Source organism: Heptranchias perlo, chromosome 3 (assembly GCF_035084215.1).
Source record: "Heptranchias perlo isolate sHepPer1 chromosome 3, sHepPer1.hap1, whole genome shotgun sequence".
NCBI lineage: Eukaryota > Metazoa > Chordata > Chondrichthyes > Hexanchiformes > Hexanchidae > Heptranchias > Heptranchias perlo.
In genome coordinates this window covers 67,137,315-67,157,986 of record NC_090327.1, presented here as the reverse complement: position 1 = coordinate 67,157,986, position 20,672 = coordinate 67,137,315, and the positions used below count along the sequence as shown (strand labels likewise).

The 20,672-nt window shown below is 38.4% G+C and overlaps 2 protein-coding genes across 5 annotated transcripts in view; one reads left to right on the top strand and one right to left on the bottom strand.

Annotated features, from left to right (window-relative positions):
* Positions 1-17,374, top strand: part of plag1 (pleiomorphic adenoma gene 1) — a 38,985-nt gene extending 21,611 nt beyond the window's left edge. For 2 of the 4 annotated variants that reach the window (XR_010961367.1, XR_010961366.1), the window contains exons 2-3: positions 3,274-3,449; positions 3,591-5,363. Coding sequence is in view for 2 of the 4 variants with exons in the window: in XM_067980087.1 (XP_067836188.1) it covers positions 11,797-12,038; positions 15,667-16,930 (1,506 nt within the window). In the remaining 2 variants the exon portion in view is untranslated. Of the gene's footprint in view, positions 1-3,273; positions 3,450-3,590; positions 5,364-8,802; positions 8,936-11,672; positions 12,039-12,267; positions 12,421-15,666 lie in introns of those variants that run through there. The other 2 variants (XM_067980087.1, XM_067980092.1) reach the window with 2 other exon arrangements.
* Positions 1-20,672, bottom strand: part of chchd7 (coiled-coil-helix-coiled-coil-helix domain containing 7) — a 134,198-nt gene that overhangs the window by 34,254 nt on the left and 79,272 nt on the right. The window lies entirely within an intron of this gene.

Genomic DNA, 20,672 nt, shown 5'->3' with positions numbered 1-20,672 from the left:
TCAGCTGTCAAAAGAGGAAGTGTGGGATTTTACCTGCATCGCAGACTGTTTCACACACTGGGGGAAACAGTCTCTCTCCAACCAGGCGTGTTGCAGCCAGCAGCCTGTGGCAGCTGCCAAGGTGCACTCCACGGGGGAGAGCCCTCACCCACGCAGGAGGCCACCGCGTCACATAGGGCAACCCCTGCCCCCCACCACCCCCCGCCAAGCCAGAGGACAGACCGACACGAAACCGCAGCCCCAGTCCGAGGAACCACCCACCTACCCTGCACAACCCCTCAGACCAACACCTGCCAGATGGGTGGTGCGTGGACACCCTCGGAGGACGAACAGCATGACCAGCCCCAGCAGCCTCGCAGTCCACGCGGTCCGCTGCAGAGACGTGGAGCCCCCCAACACGGTGTTGTTGCATGCCCACCTGCACAGCAGGAGGGAGGGCTACCGCAGAGAGAGACGCATCGCAGAGGGCACTACCCTCGCCACAGGGTCCACAGACCGAGGCGAAGCTCCCCGGACCTCTCCGAGCAGCAGTGCACACGGAGGCGCAGATTCGCTCGACATGTAGTCGTGGAGATCTGCAGGCTCTTTCATGCCGAGCTGCTCCTGGCTGGCCCCAGCACCAAGTGCTTACCTGTCGCTGCCAAAGTCACCACTGCCCTCCACAACTTCTCCTCCGCATCCTTCCAGGGTGCAGCCGGCTACACTGCCGATGTCTCTCAGTGGTCTGCGCGGAAGAGCCCTGAAAATACACCTGCACCTACTCTGCAGTAACACGATGGGTGGCATCAGTGGTGGGTCCTCATAGTGATACCCAGGAGCAGGCATTATTGGACACAACAGACAGGATTCGCGGAGACATGGCAGTGGTGGTGCCAATATAATGTGTGCTGTTTGTTGCTCTGAAATTCAATATAGGTACCACCCATGGCAAACCCTCCGACACCCTTGTGCACCCCCTTCATGCTCACGAAACATTTGCCTTACGCTGCCTACTGCACATATGTGATGCATGCCCTGTGGCTGCAGCACAGGTGGTGGCAGGTTGAGTGAGGCTGGCCGTGAGGGAGATGCACGAGAGGGTGAGTATGGGATAGAGCCATGAGATTGTATGAGGATTGGGTCGCGTGTTAGTGGCAGGATGAGTACTGGCGAGGTGAGTAGGTGGAGGTAAGATGAGGATGAGGTTTGAGTGGGTATGAGGGGTGATGTGACAGAGTAGTGTTGGCGGTGCCGAAGGAGATGTGGGGTTGGGGCAGTGTTGTGGCAGACGGAGTGTAGGGGAAAGACTGCGTGTTCTCACTGTGGCTGACCTACTGAGGTCATTGCAGCGCCTCCTGCACTGTATGCAGGTGGGCGATATGTTGGTTGCGCAGGTGACCCCCTCTGCCACCTCGAGCCAGGCCTTCTTGGTGGCAGAGGCTGGCCGCTTCCTCCCGCCCGCCGGGTGGAAGATCTCTGTCTTCGCCCTCCTCCTCACCCCATCTGATGATACCTGAGGTGAGGCATCATTAAACTGGGAGCAGCCTTCCCCCTGGGCTGCTCCATGCTGAAATTTGTTCCATTGGTTGCAGCATCTGTCAGTGGAGGACTGCCCCTTTAACTAGAGAGCCTCCAGCTGACAGATCGTACTGCGCATGCGCAGCCCGACCGACGTGCAGACCAGCAGCGTGGACCCCGGAGGAGCAGGTAATTGATTCCTATTAGTGTGTTGCCTGCTACGATCGCGCGGGCAACCCACTAATTTCACCGAGCGTGTTGACCACGCTCCCGAAACCCAACCCGCCGGAAACCCGCAGGCCTGGTAACATCGAGCCCATGATTTCTAACACTTACAAAAGTCATTCCATAATGCTATCAGTACATTAAAATGAATAAGAACTACCTGCAGAATATCCCTTTTGAAGAACATACCTTCAAAACTGTTTACTAAATATAAAGGTGCACCATAATATCAGCTGTGCCTAGATAATTGTGAAGATATGATATGGGATGGAACTTAGAATTCCAGAAACTGTTCATGGGGTTGGAGGAAAAAGGGAAATATTTAAACAATAGATAGATATTTGAGACAGGTGATTGAGGGACTTTTTTGGAACTGACCAAATGGATTACAGAGTCTTTTTCAGTACTGCACTTTCCTATATTTCTATGCTTGATGCTACTTAAAAAATATGATATAGCCTTTAAAATTTCACTTATAATAAATTTCCTTTGTTTTTATGTGCTGATAATTTTAGACCATTAGCAAGTAAAATATTTTATAATTACATGTTTGTCCAGCAAGGGTTGCAAAAGTATTCAAATGTTGGCCATCCACACCACACAGAGTTAAAACAATTGCAGATTGCAAACTCAACATCCTACACTCAGTATGTGTGATAAATCTATTCAATTATAATAAAATTCATTTGCTATTGCCAAATATTATTTACACAAAGTAACTAGAATTACACTTTCTATCTCTGCCACTAAACAGTAAATGAGAAAGTAGCATACAGTGTAAACTGTTTGGCCACAAAATTCCGAGTCCTGCAATCCGCCACCGAAGTGCAGCAGGATGGGACTTCTGTTCACCCAATGGCTCCTGAGTTGACCTCGCCAGAAATCGTGGGTCAGCTAATTCTAATATTACTGGGTAGGACAAAGGTGAGTCCTGCTAATAATTGGTGCAGTGCACCTGGGAGGCCTGGAAAATTCATGGTCGGGGGAGATGGCTGAGGAAGTTGTTGTGAGGGTACAGCTGCAGGATTTAAAGCTGGACCAGATGACCGTAAGGTGAGGAAATGGCTCCAAACGGGAACAAGTAAAAGGATAGCATCAAACATCTGAGTGATATAAATATACTTCTGACTGAAATAGTGGGTGTGGTTGGCAAGAGACCTGTCACCACAGAATGATGTGGCACAGGTAGTGAGTGGCAATTCCCTAACCCTCAGGGCACTCTCCAGCGCAGGAATGACATCACCAGGACCGCAAAGGTAAGTGTTATGGTAGCAAGCTGCTATGCATTTATATTTTAAAGTTTTCAGACTACAAACTAATATTAATCTTAAAAGTACCTAAACAAACTTAACTAAAAAGTACTTAAATAAACCTGTCAACTAAATGAACTGTAGAACAATTAAATTAAATCACTAGAGAATCCTGTATTGCATGCATGCCCTTTGAAGAATCACTGTCTTTATGGGAACTCCATAAGAGGATTGATATAAGTTCTGTAATAATTGTCAAATAAACCAGTCTATTCCTGACAAGCATTCTGTTCTCGTGCAGGAAAAAAATGTACATAATTCATGGGAGCGACAGCTACATGAGGAGAAACAGCAGATATTTATCCATTAGCCCAGCAGGCAAAGGATGAAGCAATTGAAATATTTGGATCCCACTCAGCTGAGGCAATAGAGGAATGAGACATGGGAGGTGCCACACCCACAGTTGGTTTGTGCAGGGCAAGTGCTAATATTCAAAGATCAAAAAAAAAAATCAGTTTTATGACACTCATACTCTTAGGAATCTGTTACATGAGCAGAACAGTAAACAAAAAGTAAATAGCAGGAAACTCATATTTTTCTGTCTTTCTCAATGCACAGGAGCTGAAAACAAGAACGAAGAAGCAGGGAGAGGATGACTGAATAGCAGAACATTCAACAGCATGGACAGCCAGCAGAAATTCACCCACATTGTCATTCATCCTCTCACTTGCACTCACCAGCCCAGATAGAGTCACTGGGATATAGAAACTTTAGATGAGGAGTTGATGCTGGGTGCTGCATGACACAGAAGGGAGCCAAAGGAAAGTTGTGACAGTGAAGAAGGATATTTCTGAGCAGAGGCTAAGGAAATGTCACCCCCCGGGTGAAGAGCAGTCGGATTATGATCTCCGGTTCCCACCATAAAAAGGATACGAGCAGAGAATCAGAAGGCTCTGAAAATGTGCAGCAGGTGCCGGGGCTGATAGCAAAGTACTATGCCTTTGTGACATCAGAGCGAACTTCTCAATAATGCAGAGCAGCATGGAAAAAGTGGTGGCTGGAGGAATCTGCTTACATACCACAGAACACAGGGCTGGAGGCAAGTTATCACCTCCATGTGTAGGCTTTGAGTGGTTGCATTCAGGCCTTGGGTGACAGAGTGGAGACAGTAATATCTACTGGATTTTGAGATATCCAGGGCCCCACTTTAGAGGGTTTGCAGTATACTGCAGCCCAGGGATTACGGTATATTAGTAATTCCCTAAGGTCTGTTTTCCCACAGATCAGTGGCAATCAATATCCTCATACCATGCCCAGAGAGAGAGAGCAAGAGATGGATCCAAAGATTCTGCTTCCCAGGCAATGCCAAAGTTTTCTCTGCTCAGTTCCTTCAGATACCTTCACAGGTGGAAGTAAGTCAGGGGGCCAAAGCTGTGGAGATTCAAAGCCTAGAGGAGCAATCTGTTGCAGCTCCATACCCAGGAGTCAGCAGCCTTGAGAGGAGGACTACCTCTGTCCTAAGAGGCTTATTGTCACATAGAACAGCTATCCACATCTCAGACTTCAGGCCCTCAGGTAGCACTTAGGAGTGTTAGAATAAGACTTAGGAAAAATCGAAAAGTCACAAAGGCTTTGCACTGTGGTGAATCTAATTAACCTCTCATTATAAAGTTCCAGTCATTTTTGTTATCATAAATATTGTTATGATTTTTTTTTGCTGAAAACATAAAGTTGCACTGGATCTGAAAAAAATGTTTGTGGCATTGTGACCCTCATGGGACTTGTGCTTTTAACAATGAATGGAATGTTCTAAGGGTTGTACTTTTAAATTATGTGGAACATCCTTGTTGTTAAAAAAAAAATATTGTATAACTATAATATGATCACAAATTACTGAAAGTCTCCGATAAGTTTGTATTTTAGTTCTCTCCCAACAGCTGTCTTTGGCTCTGCTGTGTCTTCCTCCTGGTGAACTACATTGGCTCCCAGTCTGGGAATACCTCAATTTTAAAATTCTCATCCTTGTTTTCAAATCCCTCCATGGCCTTGCCCTTCCCTATCCCTGTAACCTCCTCCAGCCCTACAACCCTCCCAGATCTCTGCGCTCCTCCAATTCTTGCCTTTTGCGCATCCCCAATTTTAATCACACCACCATTGGCGGCAGTGCCTTTAGCTGCTTAGGCTCTGGAATTTCCTCCCTAAAATATAGATATATCTCTCTATCTATCTCTCTATCTTCTTCTTCTTCTCCCCCCCCCCCCCCCCCTTCCTTTTAAGACGCTCCTTAAAGGTCTTGGTCACCTGAACTAATATCTCCTTATGCGGCTCGGTGTCAAATTTTGCTTGATAATTGCTCCTGTGATGCGCCTTGGGATGTTTTACCACATTAAAGATGCTATATAAATACAAGTTGTTGTTGTTGTTGTATCATTGGATACCTTTTTGTCTCTAAGAAGCCAACCAGCACCTTGTCCTTGATTCTGAAAGAGGGTAGGGACACTGAACTGCTGATGGATGATAATAGCACCCTGCATGTCGGGCACTGACATGCAGAAACCCGTGCCTGTAGTCTCTCATAATTGAACATTCAGGAAATGAAATCTCTTTTGATTCACATAATGGTGTGGGTTAGCAATAGAGGCTCATATGGCCACATGAATACAATCTAGAGTTCCCATCACTCATCGAAACCCTACAATCCAATAAAACTTAATGGGCTAATCACCCATTTGTCCTGACCTTGCATCAAATGAAATGATTTAAAGTTGCACAATCAAACAGAGCATTATTATTTATGCAAGCATGGATAGCAAATTGGCTAACCTGGCAGAAGTCATTTATTGTTCCTTGGAATGACTGGTCAAGAAATTAAACAATGTGAATGCTGTCCTGGTCTCTCTGGTTTGCAGATATCCATATAAGATGGAGCAAAACTCTTCCAAGGTGTCTGAGGGATATATTCAAATCCGATCTTCTAAGTCTATACAGCCTGGTCATTTGGGTATCTGCAAGACTGTCTGGATCTTTGCAGTGCTACCATATGGACCTACTGTTCTCAGCTTCTCTGCTGTTCTTTCTCTTCCTTCTCCAACATATATATTATAAAGAGGGGAATCCCCATTAGGAAACCTATACTGCAAACTAACTACATTTTGGGTAAATTTCTCAAGCAAAAACATAATCCTGACTCCTGTTCCACTATTTAAAGAGGCTGCCCTTAACATCAAGGCAGCATTCAACTGAATATAGCACCAAGGAGCCCTAGCAAAACTGAGGTCAATGGGAAAATCCTCCAGTGGCTGGAACCATACCTGACGCACAGGAAGATGGTTATGGTTGTTGAAGGTCAATCATTGCAGCCACATGACATCAATGCAGGAGTTCTTCGGCAGTGGCCTTGGCCCACCCATTTTCAGCTAATTCATCAATAACCTTCCCAATGCTAGGAGTTCAGAAGTGGGGCTGTTTGCTGCTGATTCTACTGGATTCAGTTCCATGCATGACAACTCTGTTAATGAAGCAGACCACACCAACTTACAGCAAGACATGGACAACATCCAGGCTTGAGCTGACAAAAGGCAGGTAATGGCCATCACCAACAAGAGAAATCCCTGCTATCTCTCCTGACCTTCTGTATGACCAAAGTAGCTGGAATAAGTTCAAATTAATGAACAATACAGTGTTTCAAATTACAAATTGCAGCACAGTGAATATTATAAGTTATCAAAGCATTACTTGGGTAAAAGCAAATCTGTTTCAATTTAAAGAGAATGTAACCACATTTTTAAATGGCACTGTATAGTATTATGACTTTAAAGATGCAGTTCCCATATACTGATTGGTGTGGGTGGCAAAATTGAGATATTTGTGTAGTTTTGATTTAGTGGCTGTTCCTTTTAAACCCAGTCACAATAAATAGCAGTTTAACCACCTACAATTCATGTTTTTGTACCAAGCCTATATCAATATAATGGTGCAAGTACTGTTGGCTGGGGAGAGAAATAAGTCAAACTTAAACAATGCTGTGTAATTAGTTCCTCCTGAACATTTACCTGAGGAAGGAGGAAGTCTCCGAAAGCTTGTGAATTTAAAATAAAATTGCTGGACTATAACTTGGTGTTGTAAAATTGTTTACAACTATAATGTGACTGACTGTTACCTTTTAAATTTGAGTGGCGAGATATTTACTATCCAGGAAGTCCTGGTAACTCTTTTCTGGGATATAAAATCAAAGAGTCTGTTTGAAAATTTCAGAATCATCAGTTTGAAAGGAACCAATTTGTGTGAAACTCCTGAAAGAGAAAAATCACTTTGAATTCCAAAGAAACAGTCACAAGAAATTCAAGAAAAATACTGTATTGTCAAAAAGTTATTTTTAGAGTTAGCTTAGTTCTTAGAGTGGCAATTGTTATTGATTAGACATCCTTCTGCCTAGTGAACTAAAGTAAATATACAACTATATTATATGACTGTATCGTATGTATTTGTTCATTTTTTTGTAAACTGAAAATAACGTTTGATCTTAAGGTATGCCCAGTAGCTAAAAGTAATTAACCAAACAGGGTTTGCTGTTTGTTTCCTGGGCACATTACAAAAAACTTACCTGGATCTCAAGGCAAGAATAAACACTGTAGAAGGTATGATGAGTTGGGACTCAACAGCAGAATTGATCTAAGATACTAGAGGCCAAATAATCCAAGGTAAGAAGGATAGAAAAGACGGAACAAAGGAAACACCTGTGGTTAGAAATATCTTAATGTTGCAGTACCAAGGTTGTATTCATTTTATTCTTGGACTGAGTATTTGCTAAATTAACATTACATTTTGAACGGACATAAAGTGCTCTGGAGCTATGCTATATAATTTTGCATGATTTAGCTCATACATTAATTTTCCTTAAAAATCTTTTCTTTAAGACTTCAAAGTGGGCTTCAATGTGCTTTTCAAAACTGGAAAGGTTTGTATTTTTTCAGGGTGAGGTAGATTTTCTCCTAGTTCATTCCCTTTTCTTTTGAGTTGTGGTTCAATTAACTGTTCCAAATTTACCTTTTCTATTCTGGGTACATGAATATAAACTGGTAGTTCAAGCCTTGGGGTAGTGGAGACAAAACCTGCAATAATTCAAGAGGCAATTAAATGCTGTGTATGATCATTATTTCAAATGAATCTCCTGCAAAAACCAACATAGGTTTCTAAGAAAGGGTGAACTAGTTGGGCCAGTTTGCCTCCCTCATTGATACTTAGTGATGTGATTCAGGGTATTGTAGCAATCTTCCACCTCAAAGTTACAAGTGCGATTTTCCTTTTTGACACATTTGCATATGTCAGGTTATTAGCCAAAGTAACCTGTTTGGCAGTAAGGTTATTCCTGTTAGCATTTAAACACATGGCTCATAACACTTCGCCATTAACTTTATAAAAGTATTAAAAGAGAGAGAAAACCAATCATTTCCATTTAACTGAGAAACTTTCCTAGCAACAGAAAATGCCCTTTAACTCACCTCAGAATATCCCTAGGAGCAGTTAGCTTCTAATTGACCTCAAGGATGTTACAGCAATTAAATCTTGTGGCCTTAAAGGTTATAAAAGTTTGCTTTTTAGCAACGGAATAGTTCACTGTGTGTTACATAACATAATGCTCCTCTCTTCATAAAATAGCATATATCCCATGACTTTGAACAATGTCATGGGAGATTCAGTAGTTTTATACAGAGTTAAACTCATTTTAAAATGTTTTTTGCAGTGTTTGTTCATTAATTTCAATGAATCCAAAATTTCAAGTGCAATGCTTATCTGAAGACTTTCTAAGTTCACATTGTACCTTTTTTAGATCATCAAAAATGGGACATAGTACATTCTGGTCACCACCAGGAAGAATTAGTGGGACTGGTTGAGACCGCTGTACATGAAGCTGGAAGTATAGTCCATTGGTTTTACAACAGAGCGGAGAAAGTACAGAAAAGGTAATTGCCTTTTATGTTCTGGACATTTTTGTCAACACAGGCTCTATACGCTACAGGTAATTTCATAGTATGTAAATCCAAATGTGCATGGGGTGAGAGAAGTGTCACGTTTTCAAAATAACTTCAAGCTATAAGAAGTGGGAGGTACTAAGGGGCAAGGTAAAGATGTGTTATGCTGCTAATGTCAAATTTTGTCTGATTACACACCTGTGAAGTGCCTTGGGATGCTTTTACTATGCTAAAGGTGCTATATAAATGCAAGTTGTTGCTATCACCCTGTTCTTGAATACAGAATTACCACTTAAGTAACTCTAAAAAAAAAAACTACTTCATTTGTAAATTATACATTCTCAAACAGTAAATTATTTTAGAAGATATTGTTTAACATGTCACAAAAGCTAATATACAGCTCTAATTTGCCCACATAACAACAGTAACTGCACGGTATAATACATTCTATGTAAATCGCTTTGGGGTGTTTCTGAGAAAGGTGATAAAGTGCTATTTTACATTCAAATTTTTGCTTTCTAATTAGCAGTGTTATTTTTTATGTAGCTTTCAAAATTCTACAGTGCCCCTCATTACCACTTGGTTCATTTTTTTTTCCTGTACGAGCTAAAGAAACTAACCTGCGAAAACATTTTCTCCCCAGTCCTATTATAAAATTATCTAAGTTTTATTTCTTTTCATTAGTAGAGGTAAATTTCAAGAACACTTGGTTTGTGCACTTATGACACCAACTTCTGATTTTTGCCCCTAGGTTCTAGATTCATGATTTGCAGAAATCTGGGGCAAAGTGTGACTGCACAAACCAAATGAGCCTGAAACTGAGTCCTACTTTGGAAAGTGGTATTTTCACAATGAGTAGAACTAGGAAGAAAAACATTTGAGCAGGTAAACTTCTTTCCCCCCATAACAATTACAGAAAAAGCAAACTCGCATTTTTTGCTACAAAATAGTTTACATTTTTGACCTTATCATTCACATGTCCGTACGTTAATTGTTGTAACATGCTGGCTAATTTATCCAACCTCTATCAACATCCTTAATGGGGAATTTTTGTGCATCGCAAAATTTTCTGGATAACTCTATATAAATTATATTGAATAACTCAATGATTCTTGGAATTTATTTGAAAACTGTGGGGCTGATTGTCACTTTCAACGTGGGCGCCTGTTATATGCCCCACCCAATTTTTCAGTTCCATTCAAATCAGTGAGAGAGAAAATCGGGCAGGGCATATAATGATTCACACCCACCAGTTTATCACCCACGCTAAAAGTGACAGTGTTTCTTATAAAATAATTTTCCTTGTACATAGATTATTTATGAAAAGTTAACTAACAAAACCCTTTTAAGGGAATCTAGTAGCATGGAGTGAACAAATATAAACAGTAATAGGGATGGCATTTACATGTAGATGATTTGGATTTGGGGATAAGAAACACAATCTCAAAATTTTCTGATGACACAAACGTAGGAGGTTTGGCAAATAGTGAAAAGGACTGTAAAAGACTTCAGGAAGACACAAGTTAGCAGAATGGGCAGAGGTGGAAGATGCAATTTATTGAGGATAAGTATGAATTAAGACATTCTGGGAGAAAATAAAGGAATGGTAATATACAATTAAAGAATGACACTGAAGGGTGTGGATGAACAGAGAGAACTAGGAGTTCAAATACATAATTGCCTGAAAATGCAAGTAGATAAAGCTACAAAAAGACCAATAGAATTTTGGGTTTTATTAAAAAAAAGGCATAGAGTACAGAAATAAAGAAGAAATAATGAATATATGCAAAATTTTGATTAGGCAACAGTTAAGAGTATTGTGTGCAGTTTTAAATGCCCCATTATATAAAGGACATTAAAGCTATAGAGAACACACATTGTAGATTTACTAGGATGATGCCAGGGATGAGAATTATAGTTATGATTAGAGACTTGAGATAGTGGGACTATTTGCACTGGAACAGAGAAGTCTAAGAGAGATTTAATGGTGTTTTTTAAAACTATGAACGGTTTCTCTATGCATTATGATAAAGTAGAGAAAGACTATATCTTCAGGTTATGGAGTTAGTGATAAGGGTCGTCAATTTAAAACTGTCACTGAGAATGAGGAGAGATGTTAGGAAAAGTATGCAGAGGATTTTTTTAGAGCATGGAATGCTTTGCCACAGAAAGTGAGGCAGAGAACATTGTATCTTTTAATGTAAAATTAGATAAATATTTTGAAGCAGAGGACGATATAAGGTGGGGCAGTGGGATTCATTTTGGATTAATCTAGTAGAAGCTGCATAGACACAACGGACCGAATGGCCTCCTTCCCTGCTGTAAACATCCATGGTTCTATGGTGTGAATGATACACTGATCATGTAAAAATGCTGTTGATATTGGAAAAAGGTGCTGCAGCAGAGTAAGATATATTTATTCAGACCGTCATACCTGGAGACAAAAGTAGACAGGAGAAAGAGGATAAGGTCTCCTTTTTAAAGACTATCCATAAAGTATAAGTGCATCATGCTCTACTAATTTTAGTTAATTTTACAATAAGCTGTGAGTCTATAATTAGAAAATGGTTCCAGAAGTGGAGCCTTGGCTCTGAGAATTAGGGCTGAGTATGTACTATAGAGATAGTATTGATACAGTTAAGAATGCTCTTCTGAAATAAGTGCAATCACACCATATCTTGCCTGAAATGACTTATGCAACTTTCCCAACAACTTTTATTGTTTTTAGGTTCTAAATGCCAAATGTGTTGAACACATGAAACATCAGAAAGAAGAAGAAACGGAAGTCAATTTATATCACTACAACTGGGCAAAAGCCAAGTGTCCAGAGATTAGGCCTACTGTAGACTGCGATGGCCACTGTCATCCCTGGTGATCTTTTAGAAGTAAAGGATACTCAGAAGGTTCTAGCAGGGAAACGGAAACGTAGTGAAACCAAATCCAGAAAATCGTTCCCTTGTCAGTTGTGTGGAAAGATCTTTACTAGTGTTGAGAAATTGAAAGTGCATTCATATTCACATACCGGAGAGAGACCCTACAAGTGTTCACACGAGGACTGTACCAAGGCTTTTGTGTCTAAATATAAACTACTGAGGTATGGAAAACCCTATAAAGAATAGGAAGTATTTCTATTTTACAGTTACATAGGGGATATTTGCCTCTGATGTTTTGTTAATTCAGCAACCTTGATAATTTACAGCAGTTCTAAATTTCAAATTTGGGCTCATTCTAAACTAAACTATTGCCTGCAACTAATGCACCTAAATTATCATTTCACAGCAGACATTGAAGGAGTCTGCAGCAAATTGGATTGAGGAAAGAAATACATTTTTGACAAAGTTCATCAAAGTGATGATGACCAAACATTCAGGCTGAAACTGTGCATTGGTTCCACTTATGGATTTAGGCACACTTTGATACAAGAGACAATGGGACATTTGATTAAAAGTTGCTGTCAGATTTTGAATAACTCTAAGGTACTGTTATTTTTCTAATTGCTGTTCTTATTGTGTTTTAGACTATAAAATGTGTAGAGCTTCTGCAAAAGCAAACAATTCTAACTGAATACATAAGTGAATATATTCAAATTCTTTATTGAATGATTTCAGCATTTGTATTGTTGTTACTTTACCTATGTTTCTTACTGTTTCAATGCTTTTCAAAACATTTGCATTTTTTGAGTACATCTAAAAAATAGTATTTGAAAGGATAAGTATGGTACAAGTAATGAATCTGGTCTCATTTGCAAGTAATTTAGTAATTTCGATCACCAAGACAGCCTACTTCCACCTCTGTAACATCACCCGTCTCAGCCCCTGCCTCAGCTCATCTGCTGCTGAAAACCCTCATCCATGCCTTTGTTACCTCCTAGACTTGACCATTCCAGTGCTGTCCTGGCCGGCCTCCTACCTTTCATCCTCCATAAACTCGAGCTCACCCAAAACTCTGCTGTCTGTATCCTAACTTGCACCAAGTCCCGTTCATCCATCACTTCTGTGCTCGCTGACCTATATTGGTTCCCAGTCCGTCAACACCTTGATTTTAAAGTTCTCATCCTTGTTTTCAAATCCCTCCATGGCCTCGCCCCTCCCTATCTCTGTAACTTCCTCAAGCCCTACAGCCCTCTGAGATCTCTGCGCTCCTCCAATTCTGGCCTCTTGCACATCCCCAGGTTACATCGCTCCACCATTAGTGGCTGTGCCTTCAGCTCCCAAGCCCCTAAGCTCTGGAATTCCCTCCCTAAACCTCTCCGTCTCTTTACCTCTCTCTCCTCCGTTAAGATGCTCCTTAAAACCTACCTCTTTGAATAAGCTTTTGGCCACGTGTCCTAATATCTCCTTGTGTGGCTCGATAACGCGCCTGTGAAGCACCTTGGGACGTCTTACTACGTGAAATGCAAGTTATTGTATACACGCACACACACACAAAACTAAAGCTTATAAAAACATGGAACTTAACATGAAGCCCTATCCTTCAACTCTATGAAAGCACATTTTCAAAGACAACCCACTTGACAATCCTAATTATGCAAGTGAAAAATTTTGTAGGATATTCAGCTGATAAAAAAAAGCAATACACCCACAGTAGTTGAATTTTGCAGTGACTCCAATATAGTATCTATTACTTCAGCTAAATTTTAACAATATTCTTTAGCTATGTTTTAAAGATTCTGTTTGAGAGTAAAATAAATAAGTCAGTAATTTCTCAGTGTTTAGAACTGTTGTTCATGTAAATGCTTGACAAATATCATAAACAGGAAAGAGCCATTTGTATTTACCTACATTTAGATTTAGAAAATATTGAAATATTTTTGTAGAAAATCATAGTGAAATAATTCATAATTTTTCTTTAGGTTTAAGGCCATTTAATTATTCCAAATTAGTTTACAAATTAAGAGCATATACCAATTTTTGATAATGAATCTTAATTTTTATAATAATTATTTGAAAAGAAAATATACTTATTTTTACTATGTATATTTTATATTTATATTATAACAGTGTTAATCATATGGATGCATAATACTTTTGTGTCAAATTCCCCTCTCTGCTATTTTAACTTCGATGATAACTCAAAATAAACAGGTTAATGCCTCCATTAAATACTGATGAGAGGAATTTGGTATGCATTCATACGATAACGTTCACTAACAGGAATTTGAAGACTATAATGTTTTGTTCCATGTAGTTTATCATAAATGGATAATTAAAATTTCCCCTTAGATGCTTTGTATCATTTTCAAAGGCTTTCTCAATATATAGGGAAAACATGATAGTAAACCTGCCAAATGTTTCGCAATGTTTAAGTATGTTTAGAAGATTCCTTATATTGTTTGAAAAATATCTGCCCTTCCTGAAGCCCAGCAATCAAATATAATGTTTTTTTTCAAAACATTCTGCTAATATTTTAGCTATACTGTGAAGAATCAACATTTATCAGTATTTTAGTCTAAAACTTGCAAGTTTTTTTTCTGAGCACTGAAACTATAGTTTGCAGTAACAATTATTTAATGCATCATTATACTTACCTAAAAGTAAAATCACTATCTGTTTCACAATTAGTACATAAAACACTGATGATGAAAACCAATTTCTTTGTCCATATTTTGATTGCTTTGATAAATATTGCTAATGTGGATCACAACACCAGAAATTCTTTTTGTGAGGTATCTCAAAATGATGCAAGGCTTAAAAGTTCTTTAAACATAATTAACTTTTTGCTGGGAAACTGTCTAATTATCAAAAATTATACAAATATATTTACAATTTTCTGATCATTTAATTGTTATTCTTCACTAATGGCACAGATGTTTCCATTTTTAGTTTCTTAATTTGGTAACTGTCTTTATCTCCATCAAAATTCATGGTCCGTTCTAAAAAGGATTTTTTTTCAACTGCTAATTGTTTTCTCTATTTTTGTTAATTTAAATTCTATCTTTCTCTGAGGGTGTTATTTTAGATGCAAATCACACAATTTGATCATGTAATATTGTTTCAGCAGTTTCCTTCAATAATGTAGAAACATTTTTTTAGCTATTTGTCTCATTTATGAACTAAAGAGCTCTTCCCTGCACTAGTAATATTTTAACCGTCCATCTTATATAATTTCCTCTTAGATTTGAGATGATTGGTTTTGGGTTTGGTCAAAATGATCAGAAATACCATCAACAAATTTTGGTTAGGTAATTGAATATATCAGTTTTACTGAAGTAAACTAACTTTTAGAAAAATATAAACTTACTTTCTCATGCAAAAACTTTTCTGTCCTTTTCAGGGACATTTTAATCATATGAATAGTATAATCCTCACAAAGCCTATAACTATATTTGCTAATAATATGATTAGATATTCATAAACTATCCTACTGTCCAAAATCTTGTTTACACTTTTCCCAATATTTTTAGTGTTGAAATAACTTGTATATCAGTTATTTTATGTTTTGATCTATAATTTCAAAAAAATAGCTAATTTAGTTTATACATTCTGTTAAATTTAAGTTAAAGCTATTGTCATTTATATGGACTTATAACCTGTGAAATAAGGTTCAAAAGTTATAAAGTCATTTATAATCAAGATTTTACTTTGAAAGATCAATTTAACTATATTTTCTTGGGGTGTAATGTGTATCGCCTACCTGCAAACAAAGAGGGCCGATGCAGTTTACTTTTGTGCAGATCTTTAAATGGGTTTTCTAGTATGAATAACAACTTGTATCTATTCAAGGCACATGGCCACCCATTCACCTCAGAAGACCCACAAGTGTACTTACTGTGAGAAAATGTTCCATCGTAAAGATCATCTAAAGAACCACCTGCAGACTCATGATCCAAACAAGGAAGCCTTCAAGTGTGAGGAATGTGGAAAAAACTACAATACAAAGCTTGGTTATAAGCGTCATCTGGCTCTGCATGCTGCAACTAGTGGTGACCTTACCTGTAAAGTGTGCTTACAAACATTTGAAAGTACAGGAGTGTTACTGGAGCACCTGAAGACACATGCTGGCAAGTCATCAAGTGGCACAAAGGAAAAAAAACACCAGTGTGACCACTGTGACCGTTGTTTCTATACTCGTAAGGATGTTCGGAGACATATGGTAGTACACACTGGAAGGAAAGACTTCCTTTGCCAATACTGTGCCCAGAGATTTGGTCGGAAGGACCATTTGACCCGCCACATGAAGAAAAGTCATTCACAGGAGCTGCTAAAGGTGAAATCTGAACCACCAGACTTCATGGATCTATTTAGCTCTAATCCATCATTGTCATTAAAAGATGAGCTAAGCCCAGTGATGTCAATGGTTTCCAGTGAACTGACAACTAGGCCATTTACAAATACTTTGCAAATGAATATCTACAGTGCCCATATTCAGACCATGCAAACATTAGGGTCAACAAACCAAATGGTCTCTACGCCAATACCTTTAGGAATGGGTTGCCCACTAGAAATTGAGTCTTCAATTCGCTCTCCTCAAGAACTCTCCTCAAAATATTTTCTTGGTTCTACCTCATATGCCATTGCAATGCCTGAAAAAGGACAACCATTAAAGAGCGAGATAGACAGTTACTTAATGGATTTACAAAGTGACTTGCTTCCCTCCACCCATGACACTCAATCATCCTCATCAAAACTAGGCTTGGAGTCCCAGGCAGGGTCTCTGGGTGATGGATCTGGGGATATTTTGCTTTCAAAAAGTCCAACAGTCCTCAGTGAACCTCTGAATACATCATCCTTGGACTTTTCTCAGTTATTAAGTTTCTTGCCGCTAAATGGCCCTCCATACAATCAACCAGTTTCTTTGGGCAATCCTGGAATGTGTTATACACAGGAAGAATCTCCCGCATCCCTAATTCCTCTCCCACCACAGTGCCAGGATTCACATGAAACTGGCAACAGTGTTGGTCTCAATGCTCTGCATCCCTTATCTACAATCTTTACAACTAGCCTAAGCACAACAACCCTACCACGTTTTCACCAGGCTTTTCAGTAGACAGTAAGAATTTCTTTTTTATCCACTTCCTTCTACAAATCTTCTCCCATGTGATGCCAGTTGTCCAGATGGAACATTAAAGAATTGGACTGTAGACTCCTTAATGGCTTCTAATGTCTGTGCTGCTTTGTGAATAGCCACAGGAGGCAAGCAAAACCAGGGAAAAATGGACAGCACAGGACTGTCTATTTTTCTTCATGATGGGAACATCCTAGTTCATCTATAATAATATTTCATTGTACATCAGTAAACATATTTGAGTCTAAGCCACCACTAATAGACTCTAACTGACAAGTCTAGAGGTTTACAGTAAGAATTCATACACCGTAACACTGCACCCAACCCCATGACAGTAATGGTTCTTATAGTTCTTATTTTGAGGCTGTGCTGACATTAAAAGGCAATCTTTCAGCTTTCATCATCAGAGTGACTGCAACATTCACAATGCTTCATACCTTTTTTAAAAAAAAAGTTTTAAGAAAACTGTATTCAATTTTTAAAATAATTTTAATTGCTGCTCTGCTTAATGATTTTGCAAAGTTCCACTTCTTAGTTCTTTTGGGAATTTTGTATAGAATGATGGCCCATCTTTGCATTTTTAAAAAAAGTTTGAAAATCAAGTAGCTTTTGAACTCGGGACATATCTGTACACCAAGGACCAACAACAACAACAAAAATTATTCCATTGCTACTAAATAGTTACTGAGAATAAGTTAATAAACAAATTAGATTATCTTCAAACTGAAGTTACTTGATGAAAACTTCTAAAGGTTAAACATGCCATCAAATTCAATACAGTACCTTTAAAAACTCTGGAGATGATTATTTTTAAAATTCCTTTGCAATGGTGTGGCAATACAAATCTTGCTTGAGTTCTGCTTTCCAATTTGAAAAGTGATTGTGTTGGTTTTCTTTTAAATTCGGAGTGAGCAGCATTAATGAAGATCTATGGATTATATAATAGGTATTCAACCAAACTTTTGAATATCAGACCTATCTGAATAAAATCCACAAAAGAGGCTTATAATGCATATTCAACTTCTAAGATGGTACAAATTCATCTCCATTGGATTATTGGTTTTGGCCAATAAATTTGGAACATATCCTCAACACAAATGATAATTAATTCTTGTTTTACAACAATATTAAGTGAAAGAGCTAAGTTCCCCAAATAAAGCACAGCCTTAAGAGAGGCAAGGACTCAACTGGCAGAAACTAATGGTAAATAAATGCAGTTTTGGTAGAATCTTTATTAGCTTATAATAAATTATGCAAATCCTCTTTGATTTATTTTTAATTTTAATAATTATAGCATAATTTAGCCAATATATTTAGCTAAATATTTTAGGCTATTTAGTGTATTTTACTTTTTTTGATACCTGCAGCTTTGAAAAACAATTTTCTCATTATAAGAGAACCATTTCCTCCATCCTTCTTACAGAATTGGTCTACTCCAAATTTGAAATTATGACAGTTGCTTTGGATTGATTTCCTTCAAAAAGGTTCCAGTTGATCTTTGTTTTTCTGCATTATATTACTGATGTTCACTTTCATGCCTACATTGTAATGTGCTTGAATTTATTGCTTCATTGATAAAATGCAGACTGTATGAAGTTGCTATCTTTTGCTAGACTAAACCTCAAATATAAAAAAAAACATTGAAACCCCAAAGATCTATTTTCAACTGATAAAGCAATTGTACTTACTGTAGTTTCCTTTTGTAGTTTGAAAAATGCACCTCAGAGGTATATTAGAACTTAGGCATGTCAATAGACAGTTTTTATTACCAGAATTTAAATTGGATTTTTCTTATAATTCACTCACTGGCAGGAATGAAATTCTATTTTGAGGTAATGAATGTTGTGTGTCTTCTTGTACTATACACAGCAAATGAGTGTTTGTAATTTGTTTTGACATGAATTTAACATATTACTTCAGTGGTAGACATTCAACGGTCATACCATAGTTTGTAACGTCTAAGTGATCATGATTTAGCTATCTGGTGAATCCCTACGAGCCATTTGACAAATCAAGAGCTTTAAATTTAGTAAATTATATTCTAATGACATAGCTAGAAAGATGTGTTACAATCTAGTTTATTGGTTGGCTGTTAGCAGCCTTGTAATGTGATACATAAGGCTTTATGTTGAATTTCAAACAGGCTAAATTAATTGAATTAAAAGCAAAATCTACAAATGTTGGATCTCAAACAAAAAAATGCTGGAATCACTCAATAGGTCTGTTGGCATCTGTGGAGAGAACAGCGGAGTTAACATTTCAGATGTAACCCTTCAGAAGTGATGAAGAGTGACACCTGAAATGTTAACTTGTCTGTTCTCTCCACAAATGCTGATTGACCCGCTGAGTGTTTATAAATTAATTGTGCTTTTTGTCTCATGGGCTTCTTGAGTATATTAGCTTAGTAGAATATTGCTAAACCAAAATGACCTGTAGCCCAAAAAGATGGAATGTAGGGAAGGCCAAAGGAACTGTCTAGCTTTGATTTACATATTACTTCATTATAGATCTATGCATGGTCTCTTCTTCATGATAACTGCTAATAGTAAATTGTTGATGCAATACTGTGCTACTTCAGTTATGTAGTATTAGTTCTTTATGCACAAAATTCTGCATTTCCTGGCTAATAAATCTGATTAGCAGTTATCCACAATTTAGCAGTTAGGCACCACATATTATCCCAATGGATCCTAACTATTCATCAACCAGAAAAAATCTTTACCCCACTACATGAAATATAAAATGGTTTTAATGCTTGGAACTCTAAGTATGTGGATCATTTTTTTCCCTATTGTGTAGATCACACTCATTACACTTGAGACTATTGCAGAAATTGGCCAATCCCCCATTAGTTTGAATACATAAACCCTTGCTTGCTCACTTTGAATGAAAGTCCCCCTGTCAATAATTTTACCAATAAGGTGACATGAGTACAAAGTGAGAAATCTCACCCTGCCCAAGCTAACTTTTTTTGCTAAAATTATCAATAGGAGGAATTTTACTCCCTTTGTCAGCCAGTGATTAGGAAGTACAGGATTATAATGGGGAATTTTAATATATTTTAGTAGTTTTTTGTAGTGTTGATTTTGAATCTTCCTATTTGTGAATTATTAAATTCAAAAACTATATTTGTTTATTCAAAAGGACATCATTATGCCTGAGTAAGAACATTGTTACCACTTCCTTGTAACAGTTTAATATTCTGGAGCCTAGATTTATAACTCATCTAAATAACTTTACAAGAGTGAAGACAAGGAGAGCAGGAGAGAATAGCAAAACTTCATACTGAGTCAGTGAGAGCTCCCATTATATTCAGTTGGAAAAAGTAGAACACAACTTCTTGAAGAGACAAATCAACAGTCAGTCCTACTGGAACACTTACACTAATGAGTGCATTTCTCCATTTCTTTTTAAAGGCTCAATCCCTCATCTGTGCTGACTTAGTCAGTCTCAGCTGGAATGATATTAGTACTGCTAAACTTGATCTGAGCCTTGCTGGGCCAGGGAGTGGGAAATATTGACTACGGTGCCCATTTCTGATCAGCTATTCAGTGACATTTTCTCAAAATGCACCAACTGAAGAGGTGATTTCCAAACTATTTCCCCCCCCCCCCCCACCAGTAATCAAATAGCCCCCAGAAACTCACTGTCCAAGTTCATATATGAAGAATAAGCACTTCTATGAGGTGCTGGAGGACTTTTGGCATCTGTGGAACTAAAGTGT